The following is a 26499-nucleotide window of genomic DNA, read 5'->3' on the forward strand; positions in this document are numbered from 1 at the left end:
CCGCCCTTTCTCAAGTGTTGATACAAAGGGCGGCGAGACGCTCAAGTTGGTAAATACAGCATGAACTTTGTTGCAGTTTTGTTACTTATCTTTTTATCTTGCCGACACGTGGACTACCTTATCAACATATATATATATATATATATATATATATATATATATTATATATATATATATATATATATATATATATATATATATATATTGCATGTATTCATTTCAATGACTGCCCCGCAAGTAATCAGGAATATCTCACCCGAAGCGGGGGTCAGGAAGCTGACGAAGCCAAAATCATTAGCGGGTGACCCTTGTTCACGTGCAGATCTTGAAGACTAACTGTCGATCCGCCCAAGGTTACGAGGTTCAAGTCGGGAACCGTGTCGCCGACGGCTACCGCGTTGGTTTTTGCCAGAATTGTTCTGATCGTATTGGCATCCGCTAACTCCTTCATCACCTGTTTGTGTATTCAATACGGAAGAAGGTGGATATACATGGGAAATGTTGATAACAATATGACAATAAGAACAATATAATGATAACAATATTAATTGCTATCGTTGATGACGATAATGATAAGAAAGGTGGCAATGACCTAAGGTCAAACATACTGACAGTGACATACCATTACTCTCCTCACAGCTACGCCTACCTCTGAATTATCTGTTCGTTGTACCGTCATCTAGCGGAGAAACAGGTGCCATTTCATCCAGAGTAGCTTCACCGGTGTTACGGCAGCTTCTCCAAAGGGTTCTGACATTGTCAATGATATAACATCGCTAACGTCGAACGTGATAATGCCACTATTTTATTTTTCAGAGAATGCAGTGCAGACCCGACCGTTGGTGGGATTAGAACAGGACAATAATGTTCGTATTTTATCTTTCTACACTGTCTTTTTATGTATTCAAGGCTTTTACGTACAGTCTGCATTCATATTTTGTTTTTTAAAAAGAAGTTGCTTGATGAGGTTGCTGACCCACTATCATGAATGTGGTGAATGTGTCAAACGATTGAGTTAACTCAGTCGGTAGCGCGTCTGCCTCATGATGCAAAGGACAAATGAAGGACCTGGGTTCGATTTCCGGGTCCCATAATGAGCAATGTTGTGTGTAATTATCCCGTCGCCTGTAGTAAGAGACAAAACACTCTGTCCCTCGCGGATATGACATGAAAGGGAGGTCTAGAGCGTGAGAGAGTCATAACTAATGTATGTCAATACTTCGCTTCATTTATTCACCGCAAAGAGCAGGGTGTTTGTCCGGCGGAGTGGTCCACCTCACATCCAACTGAACCCCATCAAAGCTAACCAGCTGCTTTTTGCAGCTGAATATGGGCTACTATCTCGCTATCTTTTCATAATAGAAATGAAACAAGCAAGCAAACAAACACCTGGTGTAGAAAAAGAATCAACTTTGGAAGAAAGAATTTTAGCTGTGGAATTCAAGAGGCAAAGAAAAGTTTTATTGAGATTGCGCAGTTCCTTGAAAGTTGTGTCGAGTCGGTCAACTGATGGTGGGCTAAAGAAAAGCAGCCTGGTCTCACCTCTTTCGCCAACAAAGAGGTGATCATTCTATCACTTGATCTACTCCCACTTCGCCTAATGGTCATGTAGTCTCAACCCACATGGTCTAATTCTGTTTCGTCTACGAACTATCGTCTATACAGGGCGGCCCAAATATGACGGAACACCTAAGATCTTTAATTTCAGCAATATTGCTGCAAATGTGCCATTATTTTGCACAATATTAGGAAAGCCATTCATTTTCCAATAGAATGACACCAAGTTCTTTAATTTTGGTCAATGTGTTATGATTTTAGGACCATTTTTGTCAACCCTTGCAATTTTCAAAATGTGATCATTTTGCACTCTCAGAGATGCCGAAACCAGCGAGAATTCGGCTTGCCATAGAACCAGTAGCATTCACAATTATATTCACAATGACATTCACATTATTCACAATGATAACGGGCAATAACAATCACCTTCCGCCCCACATTCCACACATTGTGAACTAATTTTGAAATTGCTACAGATGATGAAAATTGCCCAGTATAACGTTAGGCCTAAAGTTGTCTTGTGAGTGTAGATCTAACCGTTAGGGCCTGTGTCCCACTTATCGAGACATATGCCTACTGAGTTCAAAGACAGAGGTAAAAAGACAAACAGGCGTAGACTAACAAATAGTCCAATTCAAAGGTCTGGTCCAGCACGCACACTAAGCAGACCCCTATTTAAGTCAGCCGGGTGGCCTATCCTGAAGCCTAACGTAAGTAGCGTCGTTACTGGACTTGAGCCTAATGTTAGAACTAATTAAAGTCGTTATTGGACATGAGCCTAACGTTATTATGTGTCGTTAGTTAGTAGGCCTAACACTACAACCAGTAATGTACTCTTCTGTAAAGCGTAATCAAGACCATCTAATGTAACATATATCGACTATAGTAGTTGGTGGAATTTAACAATCTTTGGAACGCCAGGGAGTCACATTTTTCTCTCGTGATCATTATTTTCCCTTGGGAAAATATAACTCCTGGCGGTCCAAAGAATGTTATATTCCACCCCGTACCAGTCAATATCTGTATAATATTACAGATTATATCATATCATATCATATATGTTATACTATATCACATTATAAAACCTCTCTGATGAAAGATAACGTTGGAAGAAATCATCAGAAAGTGGTAAAAACTTATGAGTAAAACTGACATTAAGAGAAAGAGTCGTTTCATTGTCAATTTTTCGGTTGAAGAAGATTTATCTGCATCATTTCCTTGCAGGAAGGGGTGTCACTTTCACGAATTTCTAATCTACACATGATTCACTTGCTTCAATGGCAGTCCTAAGCCATGACTTAAATGATGACACTGAAGACAAGAAAAAGAAATCTTCATAAACTCTAGAGCCGTGTCGTTCACTGAAGCGCACAACACGGGCGCAAGAGCGTCTGCCTCCAGACTGCCAGATCCAAAGGACCCGATCGATTTCCGAGTCTAACTGAGCAATGTTGTGTATAATCATCCCGTAACACTCTCTGTACCTCGGATAGGGCATAAAAGGGAGGTGTCGCGTGTGTGAGAGAGTCACAACTCATGCACACACAAAAAAAATCGCTTCATTCATTTATTCATCGTTAAGTGCAGGGTGCATAACTTGATAAAGTGGTCCCGTCTCACATCTAACTGGACCCCATGAAAGACCAACGAGACGGTGCAACTGGGAAAATGGCACGAACAAACAAAACAACAAAAATCTGCCCAGTACAGACTGGGAAGGGAAAATGCACGTTTGACCCTCCGTATCTTATGCTACGTTCATCATTGACACACACATAAACACAAACCAAAGAAGAAAACAAAACAAAAACTATGAAAATCAAAGCTTCTCCTCATTTAAGACGTTTTAAGCTGTTTTTTTTTTTTTGTTCATTCTTAACTTATTTGATAGAGTCTACGTACCATGGGACAATCGTTGTAGCAAGCGAGTCCAAGTGCCCTCAGAGTGAAGATTTTGTCTAGTCCAAACATTGGTTTCAGATGACTCAATCCATTTTCATCGAGGAATTCCAGACTTAGCTCCAGCTGGGCTCTCTGAAACGATTGATTGATTATTGAGATATTATACTTACTCTTTTATCCTTATTCGATTGGTTATTGTCAATATTTGACAGAATTGAATTCAATTTTGTTTATATACAAACATACTGAGACGGGGAGAGAGATCTCCCTCTCCCCCGAGTATCTCCAAGTTGTTGTTCCACGTATTCTTGCTGACAACTACCTGAGAATATGATTCATTACACCAAACTTCTTCTTTTTTTTGGGGGGGGGGGGGGTGGGGCCTCCCGCAGGCACGGCAGGGGAGGGAGATATGCTGTCCATTTGTATACTGGCAGAAAATACCGGCCAAGTGTGTAGATTTTTTTCTTTTGTTTTATTCAATTTAATCTTCATTTCTAATTTAATATATGAATATAGAATACATGTGAATATGATGGGGGGGGGGGGGATGGTTTGGGGGCTATGTTGTCCGTTTTTTATATTACATCATGCTGGCAGAAAATATTAAAAATGCGTCTTGATAATGCGTTGAATAAAGTATACAGTTCCATAAGACATAAAGATTATAGCCTACTCGCCACTACTTTATTGGTCATGCTGATGCTTCATTAAATCCCTATGGTAACTCAATTGGTATGAAGATGATTGCTATTGACATCTCAGAAAGTATTACAAGTCGTGTAATCATTCATATGTACATGTATATCTAGAGACAGACAGACACAGAGAGAGAGAAATGTGTGTGTGTGTGTGTGTGTGTGTGTGTGTGTGTGTGTGTGTGTGTGTGTATGCGTGTGTGTGTATGCGTGTGTGCTTCTTTACCTGTGACTCGATGAATACGTTTGCATCGCGGAAGTCCAGCTTTTCGTCGAAAATCTTCTGAACTTCCTCCTTATTAAGATACTCCCTGTACGCCTTCAACGTCTTTGTCGCTGTCTCGGGCTGACCGAGCACCCTAGGCATCGCTAGGGGCTTGCCTCCACGACCAGGCCCTCCGGGACCAGATTGTCCCGACTTCATTGCCGCACGAATCTTCGCTCCGAGGGTGGCGTAGTCGATTCCATGATCGACTGCCATCATGACCGCCTGACGGTCAACACCGGACGTTGTTACTGACGACGAAGCAGCGGCTTCGCCAGTCTATTTTATATGAGTGCAATGAGTGAATAACAATTATCATCGATTATTACTAGAGCACGTCAGAGAAGTTTGAGTAAAGTCGGACAGTCTGTTCAAATGTTGAGTTTTTAAAGTATTGGTGTTGCCAATGCTTGACGAGAAGATTACGATGATACAAAGAAAATTTAAAGAGATCTAGATATATTTTCATTTTTGTAGCGTAAGAAAGACCTTGAATTATCTCTTTAAGAAAACAGGGGAAATTTATTACACTTAACATTCTATGCCAGTTGATGAAAGAGGAGAAAATGTTTCAATGACATAGAAATAGAAAATGAGAAAAAAAAATAGACCAAAAAAAAAAAGTTGCCTTGCACCCTCCTTTCGTGTATCAACACACTGACATGTTTAAATGATAGCTAAGTTACGCAAAACGACACATATTTCAATTTCGCTGGGCTGGATAAGTTTTCTAGGGTAAGATAGAACTCGCGGACTCAAAAGTCATCAGACATCAACACTCGTACGATTAACGTCATTATCTACAAAAACTAGAACATCGGCGATATTTACGTTAATCAATATTGCTGCAGCATAGGAGCTGATTGTTGTAGCTCATACTGAAGATTATGCCAGCCAACTCTTATCAGATCTTTAAGGCCGTGTCACGCCTTTCCAGGCAAGCTTTGCGTGCGACTTGCGAAGAACGATTTTTACTACCCGGAGGACAGTGGTCCCCGCAGATGACCCGCACATGACAGTACCTAGCACGTATCTCCCTCGTAGTCGCCCGGAGGTGCGCACGCAATTCGTTTTACCCGCAACCATGTTTAGGCCCTATCACACCCTTCCGGGGAAGCTTTGCTGGCTTGTTGCGTGTGGGGATTTTCCAGCATACCGGACAATTTCTGAGGGCGGACACGGATTTGGGCAAATCAGTGCATGTGTCTGACTTGCTGGACGCGTTCTATTTAAATTCTACTTGCGGGTATACTGTGTGACCTTTGTGCCAGGCGCGTGGGGGCTGATAACTCAGTGAAGGAATTCCTCCGAAGGAATGACAGAAGTCCCACAGAACTTGCAGAATGTCAATATCTTGGCCGCATAAGGAAACTGCGAAGTAACTTCGTGGGAGTTGCCCACGAGGTGCTGCCGCTAAGGGCCTCCTACTGGCGTTCTACGTGAATTTCTGTGGGTAATCCCCGGGATTCACCCGGAAAAAAAGTTTTGGTCATGCTCTAAACTTGGCTGCGGGTAAATCGGGCCTGCATGCGCACCTCCGGGCAACTACGGGCGAGATACGCGCTAGGTACTGTCAAGTGCGTACAAACTGCTGAGAGTTCCAGGTAGCAAATTTGTTTCCCCGCAAGTCAACCCGCAAAAGTTCCCCAGATACGGTATGACAACTAAGATCTTGAGCATGCTAAAAACTTGTGCCGAGTGAGTCGTGGGGGTTCGCTCGCAGAGGTACACTCAGAACACCAGTAGGAGACCCTTACCAGCAGCACCTCGCAGACAACTCCAACGCAGGTACTTCCCAGTACCCGTAAGTCGCTCGTAACAGAAAACGAATCGGTTTCAAAGCTCTCACGCAGGTCACACCGAATACATGCAAGTAGAAGGTAAGCAGCACGCGTCAAGCAGGTTAGACACAAGTGGAAAAATCGCAAACATTCTTGTCCGCCCGCGGAAAATTCTCCTATTCTCCAAATCCCAACTCGCAACAAGCCTGCTTAGCTTGCCTTGAAAGGTGTGACACGGCCTTAACGTTTATATTTCAACGTTTATATTCTTCATCTGAAGAATATTGCACGAATCGACACTTGCAGAAGGCAAGCAGACAACTAATTCCATGCCCACTGGGTATGTTCTCAGATCTAGACTAGGGCCTGTCTATAGCTCTCTATACCTTGACTTTTAGTCAGCGAGGAAAACTCGCATGTTTTAATCTACACATAAAACTCACGAAATTTTGAACAGGCTTGAATGTGAAGCATATTCATGCATGCAGTAGGCTCATGGTGATCATACAATACTTCGTCCGTTGAGAATGATAAGGGCGTTAAGTTGTCACAAAACCCATAGTGTTCGAGACAACTTAACGCCCTTCTCATTCTCAACAGACGACTTGTACTTATAACTTAAGCAGGCAAGAAGAAGGTGAAGTTAGAAAATTGGCGCCTCGTGGGGAGACTTCAATGGAAAATGACATAGTATTATACCTTTTTATTCGCAGCGGCGATCCAACTTGGAGCCCGAGCTCGACTTGTGAAGCACTTTGCGTAATATCAAAAGGGAACCTTTTTTGATTGCCCAAAGAAGAGACTGGCTTATGTAGTAATGTACCTCCTCGTATAAGCAATTTTGCCAACCCTGTGTGCTATTTTTATTTCGTCGCGCCATTGTTACGCATCGTGACCTTTGAACGTTGTTCTATTCAAAGGTGTCACCGTGAATCTAATTCTCAGAGTCAGACAAATGGTTGCTTTTTTTTAACCTGTTTCATGTGTCATCTAGTGGATGTGGATAAAGCAATTTCAATGATAAAAGAAAAACACTGTAAATACCGATTAACATAAAAAATCAAACAAGTAATGATAGGCAATAATTATTTGTTGTGGAGCTTCATTATATCATTAGAAACTTTAGCTTAATCAATCAACTCACTACGATATCTGGAATTGAACAATTGGGACATCTTTAAAGTGTTCGGTCTTATTCTACAATAGGACTTAATGAGTTTATTTATGACATTAGTCAATGTATGGCACTCAAATAAATAGTGAAATTCATCACCGAGTCTATTAGAATTACATAAATTACAAACACGATCACAATATTCAATTCCCACATATCTACCAGTCACAATTGGCAATCTCTGGTTGGCACAACGAAATTTTGCAAGTTTGTCTGAACACGCTATAAAGTTTTACCAAGTATGAATCTAAACATAAATTCGTTTTGAAGATCCTGTAATTGGTACAGCATGTACTGTTTCTTATCCCCGATTGCCAATTTTGTACAAATGCTTTAAAAAAGTTTTATCGAAGACTTAATCCACGAAGAATTTACGTTATCAAAATTATTCCTAAGAAAAGACATTCCTAACTAATTAACTGTATCATAACTTTCAACAACCATGGCGATGAATATATCTAATACTTGTGTAATCATGTGTGAGTGTGTGTGTGCGCGCGCGTGCGTGCGTCGACGATATCTCAGAACAGTCGTTATTACCCGTTATCTGGTTATTAGTAGGCCCTACCGATCATTAGTAAAAACATATAACCGCTTGACATGTTAGGCAAAATGAAAGACTGGTCACGTGATTGCTCTCAGCCAATCATTAACTAGGATCCATATTGATATCTCATAACACAGAATTAGAGCAGATATCAATTATATCAAATTTGTGATTCCATAATGAGTGGTAAAATGTACTACGAGTTAAATTCGAGCCAAACATCCTTTATCAAACTGCAGTGGTGTGGTGATAACTTGCAATACACTGTATAGTAAGAACTACAAAAGTTCCCTACCATGAGACCTTGCGCTAAGTATGTTTAAATAATTAACGTCTTTGGAAAGCTGTTTTCAGTTGTTTTTCCGGGAGAAGTACTGAGTATGCTAGAAAGTAGTAAGCCTATATCCTGTTATTCCAAATAATTTTGGAAAGGAAACGTTAGTATTGGCGGAAGCTTTATATCGATTTGTCCGCTCAAAGTCACGCACCTTTCACAGATTAATCAACGTAACATTGAGTTCAACTTGTTGAAGTGAATACTAATAATGATCTTTGTAATACCTGTGCAGATTGAGGCTAAATATCTCGTATACGTAGGATACGTGGTGATGAGTTCGCAAAGAGTGATGGAAACATACCATAACAGCTGCAACTCAACTGAGATTAAACGTACACGCACACACACACATACACACACACACACACACACACACACACACACACATGAGTCCCAAGGTGCCTTGTACCGTATTAATTCATTCGTGCATTTGTTCAATTATTCATTTATTCGTTTTCAACTTAGAACATAAATGTACAAAGTATGTCTTCTTAAAAGAGAGAGAGACCAATATATACCATACTGTAAGTACAACATAGTTCCTATATTAAAATACATAAATCACACAATGACTCGTTAAGCCAAGATACATGATATTTACTGAATAATCTAATAAAAGGCAGGGCTTGTAATTCATTATCCCGACAACAATAAGTATCAACATGGTACGGAAAAATGTTACCTTCAGAGAAATGTATATACACAGTGATAACAACACTTCGATGAAACTAAAAACCCTAACGGAGCCCTACAGGAGGTTGCCTTCTTGCAGCAAGAAGGAATGGAAGAGGGGAAGGAGGGATGTAGGAAAGAATCATAAGTCAATTTTGAAACGGATTACTACTAGATGTTACAAAAAATATTTCCCACTTTTGATTCATAATAGTTAAAAAACTTTATAAAATGGGTTCAAGAATGTAGCCAATAGGAAGCGCTGAAATGAGACACACCTCCTTCCTTTACTTCAGTACAATTGCACTGCCTGTAATCCTATGGTAGATTGCCGATCGTCTGTGCGCGCGGCGGCTCCTTTGATGAATTGCATGCATACGCGTACGCGCTGTCAATCCTGTAAACAACTTCTAGTTCGGGCTGCCGGCCGGCCGGCCTGTCTTCCCTTGTGCATAACATATGTGGCGTACGTACGTATACTGTACTATACGTACACTTTGTACAGTACAGTAGACCAAGCGTTATGGGACCGGACGCGTACATGGAGTCTCTTTGAAGAGCAAATCCAACGATTTAGCAGGTTAATTCTCACGCCGTTTTCAGAGTATGTTGTCTAGTAGGCCTATATGAGGAGTCTATATCAAGTCTTTAAGGTAAAGGGTGCATATTCTATGTAAAATAAGTAAGTTTTCATGTGGGTGTCCGGAAACCCAACCCCCCATTATACTTATACTGTATGTGCGGGACTTCCGCGAGTGCGACGTGCGTAAAAGTTTGGGACGAACATCTTCGGACGTCTTGACCCACAAAGGTACGTGGAAAACGCTGAAAAATGATGTTAGTTTTCGAATTTTCGACCCATTTTATAAAACAAATGATGCACAGGATTATTTCGTGGCGTTAGTGTAGGCGTAGCTCACTCGAGGGTATTTACAATGTAGTGCAACATGCACTCGGCTTCGCCTCGTGCATGTTTCACAATTGTAAATACCCTCGAGTGCACTACGCCTACACTAACGCACTCTATCCTGTGCATCATTTGTATAATATATCAGACAAGGCAAGTGCCATAATGTGTCTCGCCCATTTGCGTACAAGAAATTGTACGCGAATGGGATATAACAGATAAAAAAGAGATATAACAGATAAAGAGAGATATAAAAGGGTAAAAATTTATGGCAAAAATGAAACGTGCCATAAAAACTTAACATTGGGCCCTTTAAGTTCGTTGACCCCTGCCTGTGACCTTTGACCTTGTGGTGACCATCCACTCCCCAAGGGACATCTACCACCCAAGTTTGGTCACAAATGGAGTTATGGATCAAAAGTTATGACCCATAATAGAAACGCGCCATAAAAACTTAACATTGGCTCTAAAAGTTCGTTGACCCCTGCTTGTGACCTTTGACCTTGTGGTGATCATTCACTCCAAAAGGGACATGCACCATCCAAGTTTGGTCACAAATGGAGTTATGGATCAAAAGTTATGACCATTAATAGAAACGCGCCATAAAAACCTAACATTGGGCTCTAAAAGTTCGTTGACCCCTGCCTGTGAGCTTTGACCTTGAGGTGACCTTCATATATAGTAAAATGTGAAACTTTGTATGACCCCTCTTCCCTCAAAGTTTGATTGAAGCCCAGAGTAAAGAGTTATTAAAGCTTTTGTAGCGTTACGGACAGACGACGGACGGACGGACGGACGACGGACGGACAGACGCAGCAGGCGATCCCTTAGTCTCCCCACACCTCCGGTGGGCTCGACAAATAAAACTGTCATTGATATGAGTAATAGCTGAGTAGTGTCCAATTTAGTTGGAGGTGATTTGAATATGAAATGTTATATTAGTTTCATGAAATTAATGATTTATTTCAAAGTTAGGTTGCAGATTTTGATGTACATGTGAGTGTGTGCTTACAATGACCCTGAAGAATGGACATGTCTACCACCTGTTCAGAGCTCTGCTGTAAGGCACATGAATGCTTTATTGATTATTTATGTGGATTGCCCTGAGCACTGCTAGTCTGAATTCGTGACACAGGGTGAAATGAAAAAGTGAAGCACATGAAAAAGTGAGCACATGTTTCCATATGCTTGCATCCACTGCATTTCAGAATGAATAAAGACTAGCTGTGAAGGTGGAATTCCTCATGAATATGTAAAAGAGCATTCCAATCCTGGCCACTGTCCAGTACCATTGTCTGGGTATCAGCACCACACTCCTATACACACCAATAACCCCCTGTGCAAAGTTGAAGTTTTGTACACAGGGTTGAAAATAGAGCAAAATCTGAAACCTACCTGAAAAATTAATGTTCAATTTAACGAAACTGAATCATGTTTTCATTTTCAAAATTCCTCCAACAAAATTGTACACTATTCAGCTATTGCTCATTATCAATGTTAGTGTTATCTGATATATAGTTTTTGAACTATAAAGGATCAAAAGTGGTAAATGTTTTTTGTAACGCCTAGTGTAAGCAAGGAGGTTCGAGAAATGGAGTCACAACAGTCTTGATCGCTTTGATCCCATGCTCGAAGCCGCCACTCAAAAATATTTGAAGTATGTGTCAAACTGGATCTGCCGCTCAGATGCGAAGACAATAGACTCGTGCCTCATTGCATAATCACCAGCCACTTTCCAAGGAAGATATGTCTTTGTGATGGTAATTACTTTTCGCTATCCCTGCTTACAAACGATGGGCGGTAGACAATGGTGAAGGCACGGGGGTGCTCGAATAGAAATTGCTTAAATGTTGCCGAAATTGATATCAAGATTACTCGACTGTACGTGTCTGTACGCTAATCTGACATATAAAGGACTATACTTGAAGATGATGCCATATTAGTTTCATTTGGCGGATATAAGGAGAAAAGTGATATAACCGGCTTTCCATGAGGGTAAAATTTTAAACACTTTCACAAAATACAGCTGAGATTTACACTTTTGCACATATTTTCGAACGGAACTGACTTTTGTTTTATATGCTTTATTATTAGGTGAAATTTCATTGCATTTGATATATAAACGAGCAGCATATACCCGACATTATGTCAGCGTTAAAAATGAATCTTCAGATTGCTCGGAAAGATGGCGGCTTCAAGCATCAAACATCAAAGGCACAAATGCACCAGTGGAATTCTTTCGTCCATCCATACAAAACTGACAGCTGATTGAACAATTATTGTCAGTTGTAACTCCATCTCTCGAACCTCCTTGGTACATGTATAAGCAAATCGTTGATGAAAAGAAACAGAACCTCGCACTAGACGCAAATTTTGAAGAGAGAAGAATACAACATACGCGCACTGGGTGACGTCAGACTTTGGTTGGACAAAGTGGCTATTATTTAAAATCAAAGTACAAAAGTGAAAAGATTTGGTAACTAAACACTTGACAGAAACATTTAGAATCTATACCCGATGACGTAATGGTTGGTGCCGATTCAATGCATCCATTAAAATAAAATTTAAATTCAAAACTTGGGACCAGCCGATGTAAAAATGGAATGGGTGAGGATGGTTCTGTTTAAAAGGCAAACGAAATTCGTTCCAGTCATGGGTTGGATGCTTCGTATACTTGGTACTTGGATACATGTCGGAAAAAGGAGACAGACCTGAATATTCTAGCATGTACAGAAATTCATCTAAGTAATGGCGAGAGAAATCAAAAGACTTTGAATACCTTATTCTGAAAAGAAGTAATATATATTCGTAGAAGCTCTCAATTCAATTGATTTCAATTCAAATTTTTATTTCATTTTTTTTTCATTTGCCCCAAACTAAGATTCAATAATTAAGGTTAGGCAATATCGATGACGAGTATAACATAAATCATGTAAGTAATGATATTTTAAGGAAAGTCTTTAGTCTATCGATAACACCTATATAACTTGAAATTGTATTACAAATATAATCAAAATGTAATTTTTAAGAAAGTTTATTATTTACAATGGCACCAAGGAACTTAGAATATGGAAACTATTTCTATTGAGAGACATCCAAAACTATGTCTGTACTTAAAGTGCCAACAGTATTGCTAAAAAGCATATCTTGAACATTCAACGATAACTTCTTAGCTCTGACCCAGTCTGTTACTTTTTCAATTCACTATTAACTTTTTGTACAAGAATATCAATATCGTTTTGAGCAAAAAATACATTAGTATTGTCAGCAAAACGTATATTAAGGGGAGTACTTCAGATACTTGACAAATATCATTGATATATGATGAATAATAACGGTCCTAACATACATCCCTGATGAACCCCGCATTAGACTTCTCTAATTCATGAGTTATCATCTCTAATCGTAACAAACTGTCTTATAATAACTAAATAACTCTTGAACCATTCCAAGGCCTTCCCACGTATTCCATAATGCGATAACTTGTAAAAAAGTAAAATATCGTAATTAATTGTATCGAAGGTCTTGGGAAAGTCCCAGAAAATACCAATCAAATGAGAGTGATTATCAATTGCAAGGGCCACTCTTTCAACGAAACTTAAAAGAGCATGAGTGATGCTAAGTTTCTCACGAAAACCAAACTGAGAATTTGTAACAAATTTTGTGCTGTTTCAAAAAACTAATTATTCTCTTGTAAATAAGTTCTTCTTAGACATCGGAGATAATAAAGAAATTGGACGATTATTACTGATATCAAATTTATCGCCCTTTTTTAAATATTGGGAAACTTTGGTCGATTACATTTAATCAACCCATGGGACACGCCATGAGACATTACAAATCAAGTATATGAGCAAGTGGGTCAGCAACCGAAGATATAACACCTTGTAGAATAACATCATCTATCTCATCATTACCAAAGATTCGTTTGTTCTTTAAAGAAGAAACAATATCAATTATCTATTAGTAGGATTTAAAAAATGGAGTTGGGATCATACTAACCTAAAAATTCACTGAAATGGTTCTGTGTAGAAGCCTAGCAGGGATATTTCGAGCATAAATCTCACCTATATTGAATTGAGAATTGATAATATCTGAATTTTTACTTCTGGCCTCTTTTAAAACCTTCCAAATATTTTGCATATCAGATCTATATATTTATATCTTGAATAATTTTCTTTTCTTTTCAGAACATTATAATCATTATTGAAGTAGTTTTATAACATGGGTATCTATTCCTAGATAAATAATTTCTTCCAGTTTGTATCAATAATGTAATCGATCTTCAAGAAGTATGACAAAAATGTTTGCAAAGCTTGTACCTGTGGGAGAAATATTATATCGAGATATATCAAAATTGTGTTTTATGCCACGCCAAAGTACATTTGGTATTGTAAAATAGAGGTAGTAGAAGAGTACAAAATTGACAGGGTCGCTGGTTGAAAATTGTATTTCACTTTGCTAATGACTCCTATCTTTCGGGATATGGTAAAACGAATATTATCAAAATGAGGTTTCAAGAGAAGGTTTTTGTATTTGGTTATCCCATAAATGTTGTAGCAGACTTAATTTATAGGACTGTGACATCTAAGGCAACATTCATTGGTAGACTATCAAGAAGTTTCTTAAAATGACACATTTTGGAGAAGACTCAACAGCAATTTATTTGACAGTGTGAAGATTATTTCACACTGTGGTGTGGTTTTCACAGGGTATTCATATAGAAATATTCTGTTTCACATTGTTAAATGATGATTCACAGTGTGTTCAAAACGCTAGAATTTAACAGTGTAAACATGGTAAAGAGAATGCACACTGTGTTCACATTGTGTTACACATTTTGCGACACTGTTTTTTCCAGCGGGGTACTAACAATCATTAAAGGCAAACCATAGTTCTCATCGGCTTGCAGGAACTGTTGAATTTTACTGTAATATGGATACGTACATGAGTGAGAAATGCGTGAAATAATGCTGCCCATGTGATTTCAATCGGGAACAACGAAAATGCAAAATATTATCCCAAAATGTACGCTAGAAGGACATGCAATGTCAAAGCATATCCGATCGTTGTTGCTACGTGAAGTTTTATACTTGATTGTACATTGTATAACAATTTATACATCGAGCCATAGAGCAGTATCTATCAAGCGAGACTGAATGGCATGCAGCAGCTTTTGATCTCAAAATATACATAATTATAAAACCCCTCACCCTTTCATATTTGTTAACAAAAATTAATTTGAGCCCTATTTGTTAACCTGTCAGAGCGGATGATTTTGTTCATTAACAGCGGTTATACACTTTCATTCGATATTTTCGGGCTTTCATGCACAAAACTTGATCTATGTTATGTACGAATAAGTGTGGATTTCTTGACAACTTTTTGACATTCCTCTTTTCATTGCATTGATTTTGTTCTCCACATACGAGTATTCTCTTTCGGTTAGGTCAGGGTTATTACTGTGGGGTACGAGTTTATCGATCTCGGCCATGGTTTCGCTCCCATGGTCAGGACAGAGAACGCTACTTCCCGTGGGAATGAGATACCCGAATTTATCGGTCTTGGCCAGGCTTTTGCTCCTGATGTCAGGACAGAGATCCCTGCTTCCCACCATCACCTCCGTCGACGAGTAGTAGTGCGACGCCTTCTCACCCAATTTCCCCGTTCTTCGTACGACGACGGGGGATGCTCCAGCACCGACGACGTGATTATCGTCAATTGTTACTTCGCTGATGTTTGTATGGAAATGAGTAGAGGCCATGTCTAATTTACCAGGCACAATTTCGACTTCTAAAGCTGACGACGTATTCGCTTGGTTGTGGGCCGCTGCAGGAGATTGTGCTGTGGAATCAAATGTTTGACTGGGACTGCTTTGATAGAGAGAGCCTCTTACTTGCACCTTCCCGTCCTCTTGGGAAGTACGATTTCTCGAGACTAGTCTTTTCATGGACAAATAGCGTGGCACACTTCGGGTCTTCTGGGCACTGCTCTTATCTTCTTTACTGTCTCTTGTCGATGATTTTGGGCAATTCCTTGATACACAAACACAACAGATAATGCAGATGACCACAATCAAGAGAAAGATACAGGTGGCGCACAATGCTATCACAATTGCTGAGGGCTGAAAACGAATTATATCATCGATCTCCTCTACGGCTTCAATCACAGAGAAGAGAGAATCGGAGGTGACTGAAAAGGAATCATTGGAGTACTTGCACTGGATGAGATAGGGTTCTTCAGTTGTGGGTTTCACATTTCTGAGAAATAGAACACTAGCACGGCCATAGTTGGTTGTGTGCATGTCTGACTCTATCTCCGTTGTATCAACTAATCTTGAAAACACCTTCCATTGAAATGAGCCATGTGGAGCGTCAGGACTTGCTACGCAAAGAAACATGACATCCATTCCTTGTTGGATGATGGTATACATCGGTTCCACTCGGATACTGTGTCGAGTGTCGATGTCAGACGTCGATGTGTTTGTCGAATCAACCTGCGCAGAGCACGACTCCACGTACTCCATACCGCCTCCACTTCCCCTGAGTTTACAGGTAAAGTTCCGACACTGCGACCAGTCTGTGAGCGCCACTCTCGCCATAGCCCTACCTCCAACGAACATCTTGCTGAGAATTCTTTGCCTGTCGCAGAAGAGCTCTGGCGTCGCGTCCGGGAGAGCGGTGGTAGACCAGCTGCACGTTAGCTGTACCTCCCTCTCGTTCATATTAATCATGTTCATCACGCGGGGTAGGAGTGATGCCGAGCAGGACGGCGATTCACGAGGAGTCTCCGGCCTGGTCGTGGGAGCTGTGGTGTTGGACAACCGTGCCGGTACCTGTACAGAGACAGTTCTCACCGCAGACATCACTAGTCCGCTCGTTTTCCTGACACACTGGTATGTCCCCGTGACGTTCTCGTATACCTTTCGAATGTGAAGAGAATATCTCCCCAACTCCGGATTGACAATCAAGTTAAAATTTTCTTTAGAAAACAATTCGTCTGTATAATTGAACATTTCCTTTGTACTGATAATGCGATGATACCGCAAAGACAACCAGTGGATTGTATCGGTGGTGGGAATGTCCGCCTCACATTCTAAGACTATGCTCTCTCCACGTTTCGAAGTCACTGCTTCCGCTGAGATGTCCTCGGTGTGTTGAGAAAATGTCTTTGTGCAGAGGATTGTGAGCGACAATACAATGATCTTCACGCTCGCCATGATGATACTTCAGCAATCAGTCCCTGATGAGCTCAAGCAACACACTCTTTATTAATTTGATAGCAGATTGACTAAAAAGACAGCGCTCCTTATGTGAAAGCACTGTGATAGAAACCAGATGCCGAAGAAGTGAAAATCGGTGAATGTTTTATAGACATTACTGTCCTCATGTGGTCACATGCTGCACTAACGTGATAGGATTGTTAGGTCTCTCAACTTCTGCCTCTCATCGCACAGCATGTAATGCTTCCGGAAAGAGCGCGCGCAACTTTCTCTAACGCAAGCGCGTTACTATCGTGTATATGTAAGCCATCAAAATATGCAATGTCACGCTCATAATCATAGAAATTGTATAGAGTAGATGGGCTTAACTGTGAAACCAAATGGCTTTTCCCGACAATATTGCGATTTGTACACAGATGAACATTAAAGGTTTCCGTGGAAAATGGAAAAAAGAGAGGAAAAAGTACTACAAAGTCATGTCATGACTCTACACTTTCTATGCGAATCGGGTGTGTGTGTGTGTGGGGGGGGGGGGGTAATTAATCCATGCATTGGTTTCCTGCTTTACTTAGATGAGTGTTAGGGTTTTCGAGACAAAACAAAATGTAGTAGTGGTTTTCCAGTAACTAACATTTTTAGCGATACAGTAATAGACGTAAACTAACCGCCCAAGTAGGCCTAAATAAAAAATTGATTGAAATCTAGCGCATATTGTATAGCTCATCTACAACAACAAGGCAGACAGCAAGCACACGCACACACACACACACACACGCACGCACACATGGACATAATTATATGCATACATAGGCCTACATATATGCTTATCATACGTCCACGTTTATCCGTTTAAATATTGACTGTCGAGAGAAAAACGGTTGAGGGATTTTTGCCAACAAGGTATTTTTATTGCCGATTTTTAGGGGCCTCCACCTTCTTAGTAATGGCCCGATCGACCTTAATTCCCTCCGGATTCTGGTAAAGGCAATGATGACAAAGAACCTTGCTCTGAGGCCTCAAGCCAATCAGCTGCTATCAGAGGAATCGAACCAGGAACCTCACTTTTAAGAGTCCGAGGTCAGATTTATTATCACATTAATGATATTAAGCTTTTCCAGCGAATACTGCCCTGAAGTGGTAGAATTTTGTTAAAATAAGGAGTTTTGCATGATAATCTGGGTGTATACACTGTAATAGCATAATCCGTAACCGTGAAGAAACTGTCAAATCTTCATTGAAAAGTTTTATTCTTGGCTATAACGGGCGACGGAAAGATGACAAGTTTCAACTTTATTCGGACCAATAGTCAAATATAGGAACTATATCAAAGAACGCCATGAAGGAAATAAACGCTGTCGTATTTTTTATTTCTATTTTCCGATGAATGAACATAATTTGCTTGAAAAATATTTACAATACAAAAATAATACACTGTATACACAAAACTTGGAAAAAATCCTTAATGAAAATCATTTGCAGGACTGGTAAAGAAAGTCTTCAATAATATCAGTCTTCAATAATCAGAGATAAGTAAAGAAAAGGAGAGCAAGGAAAAGAAAAGAAGAAGAGAATAAACCTAGAAAAAAGAAACATGACCCCAGCTCAACCCCACCCCTACCCCCCCCCCCTCCCCCCAAAAAAGAGGTGTTACGTTTGGCACAGACTCAGTAATGACTACCAACACGTTCAAAGCCTTGTGTAGGATTTCTTAGTTACTTAGTACTTAAAAAGCGCAACTATCTGATTATACACCGCTTTCCCAACAAGCATGATGTGACTGAAAGTAGCACTGACTCGATTAATGACTACAATTATATACGTTTACTTCCGTATCACTATGACGACAAATTACTGTACAACAACTGTTGTATGAAAACAGACGGAAATCATTCTTTCGGGCTTTTTGTTTATTGCTTTCTATCGGTTTCCAGGAAAGCTGTCGCAATCATTGCCATGTTCACTGGCTCATCTGAATGACGTGTAACTTTACATTGAACTTTATCAAATCTAAAGGCCCAGGCCCACTGCGCTTATGGATGCAAAAAGGATGTAAAACGTAAAAAAAAATCTTGCCATCCGTTGGAAAACGCTACGCACCCGCTGTGTACTCATCGCATACGTGTTTCATACGCTCTATCCATCGAGCATCAGTCCACGGTGATTTCATCTGCGCAAAAAGTTTTAAGCTGCTTAAAACATTTAGAACGGATGAAGTTTCCGCCGTGTACGATGTAAATCCGCGACATGCGAGCAACAAACGTTGTATGTCCGTTCTCATCCCTTAAACGTCCGCTGTATCCTCTCTGCATCCTCTCTGCATCCTCGCAACTCACATCCGCTGCAGCTGAAAACGGAAAGAGGGAGGAAAGATATGGTACATGGAACGTCTATACATCGTTAATAGCACGGAAATAGAAAGGATGTATAATAAGCGTATGCATCTCTTATATAAAGTATGTATAACGGACAAGGCGTTTGCATCCGCTCTTTCCGCTATGCGTCAGTTTCACAATTATCTCCGGTAACCCCTTCGGAGCTGTCATCCACTTCCATTCGCTTGCATCCGCTAGGCTTCCGATGAACATCCGTTTAACATCACCGCTACATACTACCCACTTCCGTTCTTTTTCCGTTCTGTTTTCGCCAATTTTCGCCAATTTTGTCAATTTCTGGAGCGCATGAAAGCGGATGGAGCCATCCCCGAAATTTTGCTCGTCCGCTGTGTCCTTTCTGCATACGTTTGTGTCCATCGGCCAATGAGACCGGGCCTTTAGCTTTTGTCAAGAGGCCTATCTCGAGAGCGATCATCCAAGAACGACATGCATTATGAACCACGCCAGGGGAAATGAATGCACATAACTAGATATAAGTTTTAATTCATCTACTGGATGGACGCCCAAGTCAAGCTTTAAATAGCTTATGATGATCCACTCCCCAATTTTTCACATATACATGACTATTCCATGTATACACCATGTGCATATACACTCCGCAGAAAAAGAAAGTAAACACTTTTTAAGTTTATATTTCTCATAGAATATTTGGCTAAAAGTTAATGTATTATATACCATATTAAATGTAATTTAATTGGCCATTAGCCTGGTAGGTCAATAAAAAGGGAATTTTTACGCACGAATGAATACCTTTGTTTATCTCTTCCAATGCACAAAAGTTAAAATTGCAGAAATGAGCAATTCGTCATTCATGCGTAAGTGCTCTTCGGATCCTTGTAACAATAAGAACAAAAGACAAATGTAACACAATTAGATACATGAATTAAGTTGTAAAAATAAACCTTCTGTCTCTATAATCGGTTTGTAGCCCAAAATATCGATAACGGCCAAATATAAAGGAGAAAAATGAAGAATCCTGGGGCAAATCCAAATTCAAATAAAACAAGCCAAGAAGCAGTTTAAACAAAAAGTAGAAATTTCAATTTGATTCTAATCAAGAAAATAATAGATAATATTTTTTTACTTTGGTTCTCAAATTTATCTCAGGAATCCTTAAATTACTCAATGAAAAGAGTGAAATAAAGAAAATTCTGTTTATTCAATCGTTTTTATACCATCACTCCGTATGTTGTTTGAAGCTAAAGCTCACAGAAAATTCTTATTTTATCCCTTCAGTTTCCCACTTTGTTTCTGTTTGAGGTTATAAAGAGATAGAGAGAACAAAAACTTGTTTTTGCTATTTCATTCTTGTCTCTCATTGTGTTTAACTTTTATTTTGTTGTTGTCATTGTTATCTTAAAGGGCATTGACAAATGAAAGACAATATGTCAATTTTTTTCGATTTTTATGCCTCCGCCACGAAGTGGTGCCGGAGGCATTATGTTTTCGGGTTGTCCGTCCGTCCGTCCGTCCGTCCGTCCGTCCGTCCTTCCGTCCGTCCGTCCTTCCGTCCGTCCGTAATGAATTTTGTGGACAGGGTAACTATCAAAACCTTTTGAGGTATCCTAAAGAAACTTGGCATGTATGTGTATTAGGGGGTGGAGTTGTGCCTATCAACTTTTGGGTGCACATGCTCAAGGTCAAAGGTCAAAAGGTCAAGGTCAAATACATAAAATTTCACTATTGCCACCATATCTATGCAATGCCTGAAGATATTTTCTTGAAACTTAGTGTATACATGTATTACCCAATTAAGATTCTCTGGTGAAAGTTTGGGTCATGAGGTCAAAGGTCAAAGGTCAAAAGGTCAAGTAAAAATATTAAAACTTCACCTTTTTTCTCTGTACCTTGGAAATTGTTCAAGGTATCTTCATGGAACATAGTATTACTGACTGGCAGTGGTTATCTAGAAAATTTAGGGTTCATGGGGTCAAAGGTCAGGGGTCAAAGGTCAAGGGAAACACTTCAAAATTTTACTATTTCCATCATTTTTATGCGATGCTGGCAGGATTATTATTTTTTTACACTTGGTGTATGCATGCATAACCTAATAGAGATTCTTTGGAAAGTTTTTTTTTCTTTCGTTTTTGCCTCAAAGGTCTAAAGGTCAAAGATCAAGTGAAAGTGCTGAACTAAGCTTTTCCTCCATATCTCGGAAGTGGCTCAAGTTATCTTGAAACGTACTACATATTTATGCATGTTCTGCCTGACAGTGATTATTTTATGAATTTTAGGGTCAAAGGCCAGATGAAAATGGTAACAATTTACTATTCAATACAGAAATTGCACTTTTTCCCCGTACCTTGAAAATAACTCAATGCATAAACATATGAATGGGTCAAAGTCAAGTTAAAGTCCTTTAACTCCCAAATACATGCTCTCCTATTCATCCAATTAAACCTAGGTCAAGGAAGGTGAACATTTAACACATTTGTGACAAACTTGTCGTTTTAATATTTTGCCAATTTTGTGAAAATGAAATCACACATTGTCCACATGTACTGTCTGGACCTATTAGGAGAATCATGCATTATGGCGGAGGCATACCAGTCGCCATAGCGACATTTCTAATTTATTTTGTGCTTTGGAGGGCAAAAATGAATGTGTTCACTCATGCGTAAAGCTTCCCTTTGTAGTAACCTACTAGCTTGATAGCCAACAAAATTACCTTTACTTTTGGTATATAATACTTTGATTTTTATCAAAATTGTATATGAAAAATGTGAACTGAAAAAGTGTTCACTTTCTTTTTTATGAGTGTATATGAAGAGTTTGCTTCCAAAAGGCGCTAAATCCATCATTTTTTTTTGATGGATTCAGAGCCTTTTGGAAGCTCTCTGTGTACCGCTGTACATGTACAACATTATGCCAATAATGTGTGTGTGATACAATGTAGGCTGCATCATTTTGCATTTTGTGAATGAATCAAATGAAAAATATAGCTCTATACTAGTTCGCTTTCTCAAATAACGTGGCACTTTTAATAGTAATTAATCTCAAAAGTCTTCATCAATGATTTCATGGTTATCTAGGGGGCACTCGCTAGAGAAGTCGTTCTCAGCGTTGGGAAGAGGTGCTAGAGTCTCGCTTTTAACAAAAGGTCGGTCCCCCTGTGAAACATACACTGTTTTAGTTGGTTATTTGTAGTACAAATTCGCTCTTGGATGAGTGCATGACGCGTTCCATCATTTTCAGAATGTTCAATAATTCCCAGGAGGCAGAAAAAAAAACATGGCTGTGCGGCGGCTTCATTTTTGTACAGGGTGAAAGGCCAATAAGAATCCAGATACCTCTATAATTATCAATAACATTTCAACGGATTGATCAAAAGTCAAAAGTTTTCCCAGGTACGTCTACAAATGCACATTGTGATAAACCTGAATCCAATAAAATCAGATATGAGAGCGGACAGGATAGGCCTATATAGTTATCCATTTGGATACATATTCGCATAATTCACAGCCACAGATCTGATAAGATTGTTCTTTTCCTCCGTCTCTGAAAAAAGGGGAAAAACGGAAAAGACACACTTCAAATGCATGCATTCTGCGCTTGAACAACTGATCTCTACCCGGAAATTGAAGGATCTGGATATCTCATCTGCGGCATTTAAGTCGCTTCGAAGTCGCTGTGCCGCCATCTTACCACGTACATCGCTCATACACTAATCTTGGGTACGCAGGTGCGCATCCAGGAATTCCGCAAAAAGAGGGTGCCTTTACAAAATTGAATGGTGGGGGGGGGGGGGGCACGCACCCCTCCCCATTTTTTCTTTTTATTTCTTTTTACCCTCCCCCCTCCCCCCCAAAAAACACAAACAAACATAAAAAATAAAAAATAAAATGAATAAATAAGAGGGGGGGGGGCGATGCAATCCTCCATGGATCCGCCACTGGTGCGGGACTCTTATAAACAGTTATGTGACCTTGAGACCTTATGTGACCTTATTATGTGACCTTGCGACAGTCTCTGCAGGAGAATGCGTGCAACTTCCTATAAAGTGTGCGTGGTGACATGGCTGTGCTGCTGCTTCATTTTTGTACAGAGTGAAGGGCCAATAAGACATTCAGATACCTCTTAAAAATCCATAACATTTACACGAATTGTCCAGATAACTCCTCAAACTCAGTCGGCTATGTGTTTTCTTCAAAGCTTTTATGCGCAAATTCAATTCGATACACGACGCGACGGTTTGGTTGAGCAGTGAAAAGGGACGAATGACTAGTTGAGTGTCCGTCCTGAGACTATGTTGACTGCATTTCTATGTCAAGTTGATTATGAGCTCGCTTCATCGAGACCGCACTATCTTGCGATAGGGGTAGACAAAAAGTGTTCTGAATCAAGTTATCTCGCCGAAGCCATTTCGTTAAACCTAATTTCAGTGTTATACACTCTAAAATCGTTGGTTTAAAAAGTAATCTAATGAGACCATGAGGAGGGACAAATCCATATAAGATTACAATCTTTAGTCTTAGAAATCAAATCCATTGGATTTGAAATTAATAATCTTATTTGAATTTGTCCCCCTCATGGTCTATTAGATTACTTTTTAATCAAACGAATTTAGAGTGTAGCGCCATAATCTAGCGGATAGTTTCGCCGTGCACGACGTACAAAGTAAAACGGACGAACAAACACATGAAAGTAGCATACAGACGCACACTCATAATAGCTTTCATTTTTCAACATCTCTTTTATTCTCAGGTTTGCTTTAACTTTGGACACATTTTGCCCCACAAAAAGAAGAGAAAAGGAGTCATCATTTACAAGCGTCGGATATTTAGTAACAAACAGTTTGTTTCTGCTTTTAGGCTCTCAAGAACGAGTTTTCGCCTAAAAGTGTCATAGACTTTGTCAACTGAAAAATGCTCGTATAATGGATTTCCTTTTGCACTTTTTCTTACTTCACATATGCCATTATTGTCAATACTCTAATAGTAGCTTATTTTAGATATTATCAATATTTCATTACTATCATTATTACTAGTATACATCAATACAGCTGCATAGAGTCTCATAATTAACGGTAGTATGATGATGATAATGAAAATCCTCACTATTGCTATTCTGAAAACTCACAACATTTTTTGACATTTTACTTGAAGTAAATTCTAAGAAGCTCTTGTGGCTTTGTGGGTAAAACCATGGGCTCTTAATCAGGAAGTGCCTATATTCCACTTATGGCATGTATGGTTACAGTGGTTGAGCCACAACACCCTATAGGAAATTCAGATAGTTCATCCTCATTGCACAGTCCTTTGAAGGTGCAAGGTGCTGCTCAGCCTTGTTTTCAAGCAAAGCATCCATTGCTTTCTCAGTGGCCACATGAAACAAATCAATTTTGGGTAATTTAGTTTAATCTAAAACTCTTACATCAGTCGGGTGATGACGTCTGAACAATGGTATCAATAGTGGAGGTGAAGCGATACGACTGTGAGCAGGAAAATACACCCCACAACGTAAGAGGAAGATTTCCGACAATTGATTAAACAACGTCAAACAAACTACGTAGACACTATAGTATACATAACAAACTCGCTAGAGGAATTGTTGTATTCTAGTTTGAAGACACCAAGAGTGATCATAGAGGTCAGTAAGTACTTTCGTTTGTCTCTTTGTCAGTTGCTAAATTTGGCCATCATGCGCATTAAGTTTCCCCACTTTTGATTTACGTTCATCTTTTGCTACTTAGAGAGAAGATAAGAACTGTCAAAAATGCTACCAATGACAGAACTCATACTCTGCGATAACATAATACTTGTATTCGTGACTGAAGCCCTCGAGTTTTGTTGACTGCATCGCAGCGCAATTATGGACAAGTTCATTATGGATAAAGTAAACATAATTTGATCAAACTCTTTATAACTAATCAATTCTATTGGTGACTTGTGTTGAATTAGCCAATCATGGACATTCATTTTCAGAACGTCCTCGCTGAGTTTAGAGGTTGGCTTGCAACCAGTCACGTGCCTCGTGCGTCATCAGGCGGGTTGGCTCCATGGCCTGCTGGATAATGGTTCTACTGAGGTAGGCGACCTTCCCGTCCTTAACGAAGATCACGCGATCCGGGTGCGCGTTGAACACCCTTGAGAAGCTGTTGTCCATCTGATCGACGACGAGACGAAACTGGGATAAGTCTGTGACGTCATCGGTCATGCATGAATGAGTAGCCTCGTCTACATCCAGCAGGTCCCTGCGAATATTAATTGAAGGACATCTAGGATTTTTCATTCACAGAATACATGTCTTTGGTTACGAAGGTAGGCCTACCGACAGCGCCTATTCAGATGAACAATACCACTGCACATAAACTACTGCAAAAGTGACGAAGGCACGGTGTGATAGCATGTTTTCTTCTTTTTTTTATGAGGAGTATGGCCAATCCCAACGACAATGTGAGCTTTATTGACAGTTTCTACATAGGGCTACATAATAATATTATGGTCCGTGATTTTTGGTAATAATCATATCAAAATGTGCATTTTTGCAAAGGCTGGTATGGCCAAAGGCATGCACGGGGTTAATTTTCTCTCAAGTTAAGTTCGACTCAAACGTAATTGGTTCACTGAGGTTAACTCTTTTTTAAACAGTTGTGGATGAGAATGTCACATATGTCGCCGTATTCTCCGAGAAAGAAAGTCCCCTCGACGGCTTGTTAAAACTTCGATAGATTTCCTCTCAATGCCCTCCGTGAGAACTTTAAGTTACACCAATGCATTGTATTCTGTTTGTCAGTGCGATGTCTAAAGGTAACAGGCAATGTCTCATGCACTTCGGGTTCCAGTAACTAAAGTGCGCTATACTATCCGTACTCCAAAATCGAATCTGAAGCGACTGAAATCTATCCTTCGACTTTTTTTTTCAACTTACACGATAGATTATAACACATGTTCATCTGCAATCCCTGTTAAATCTTTCATCGACTTTCATGTTTTCATGTTTACTTTATCGTCCAGAATGTCAAGTGCGTGAAAAATCGATATGTCAATTTTTTTCTTCAAAATGAATGTTGGTATACCAGCGTCAAATCATTCCACATTCATC

At 39.7% G+C, this 26499-nt stretch overlaps 1 protein-coding gene across 1 annotated transcript; it reads right to left on the minus strand.

Annotated features, from left to right (window-relative positions):
• Nucleotides 1-261: 261 nt before the first annotated feature.
• Nucleotides 262-8415, minus strand: LOC139734392 (uncharacterized). Its single transcript, XM_071645179.1, has 4 exons — nucleotides 6903-8415; nucleotides 4384-4701; nucleotides 3460-3591; nucleotides 262-454 (listed from the first exon to the last, which is right to left on the minus strand). The coding sequence occupies exons 2-4, from the start codon at nucleotides 4639-4641 to the stop codon at nucleotides 269-271; spliced, it is 576 nt and encodes a 191-aa protein (XP_071501280.1). The 5' UTR covers nucleotides 4642-4701; nucleotides 6903-8415; the 3' UTR covers nucleotides 262-268.
• Between the last annotated feature and the right edge of the window lie 18084 nt (nucleotides 8416-26499).

This window comes from Diadema antillarum, unplaced genomic scaffold, assembly GCF_040938485.1.
Source record: "Diadema antillarum isolate AM-2024a unplaced genomic scaffold, OU_Dant_1.0 seq00000524_RagTag, whole genome shotgun sequence".
Classification (NCBI taxonomy): Eukaryota; Metazoa; Echinodermata; class Echinoidea; order Diadematoida; family Diadematidae; genus Diadema; species Diadema antillarum.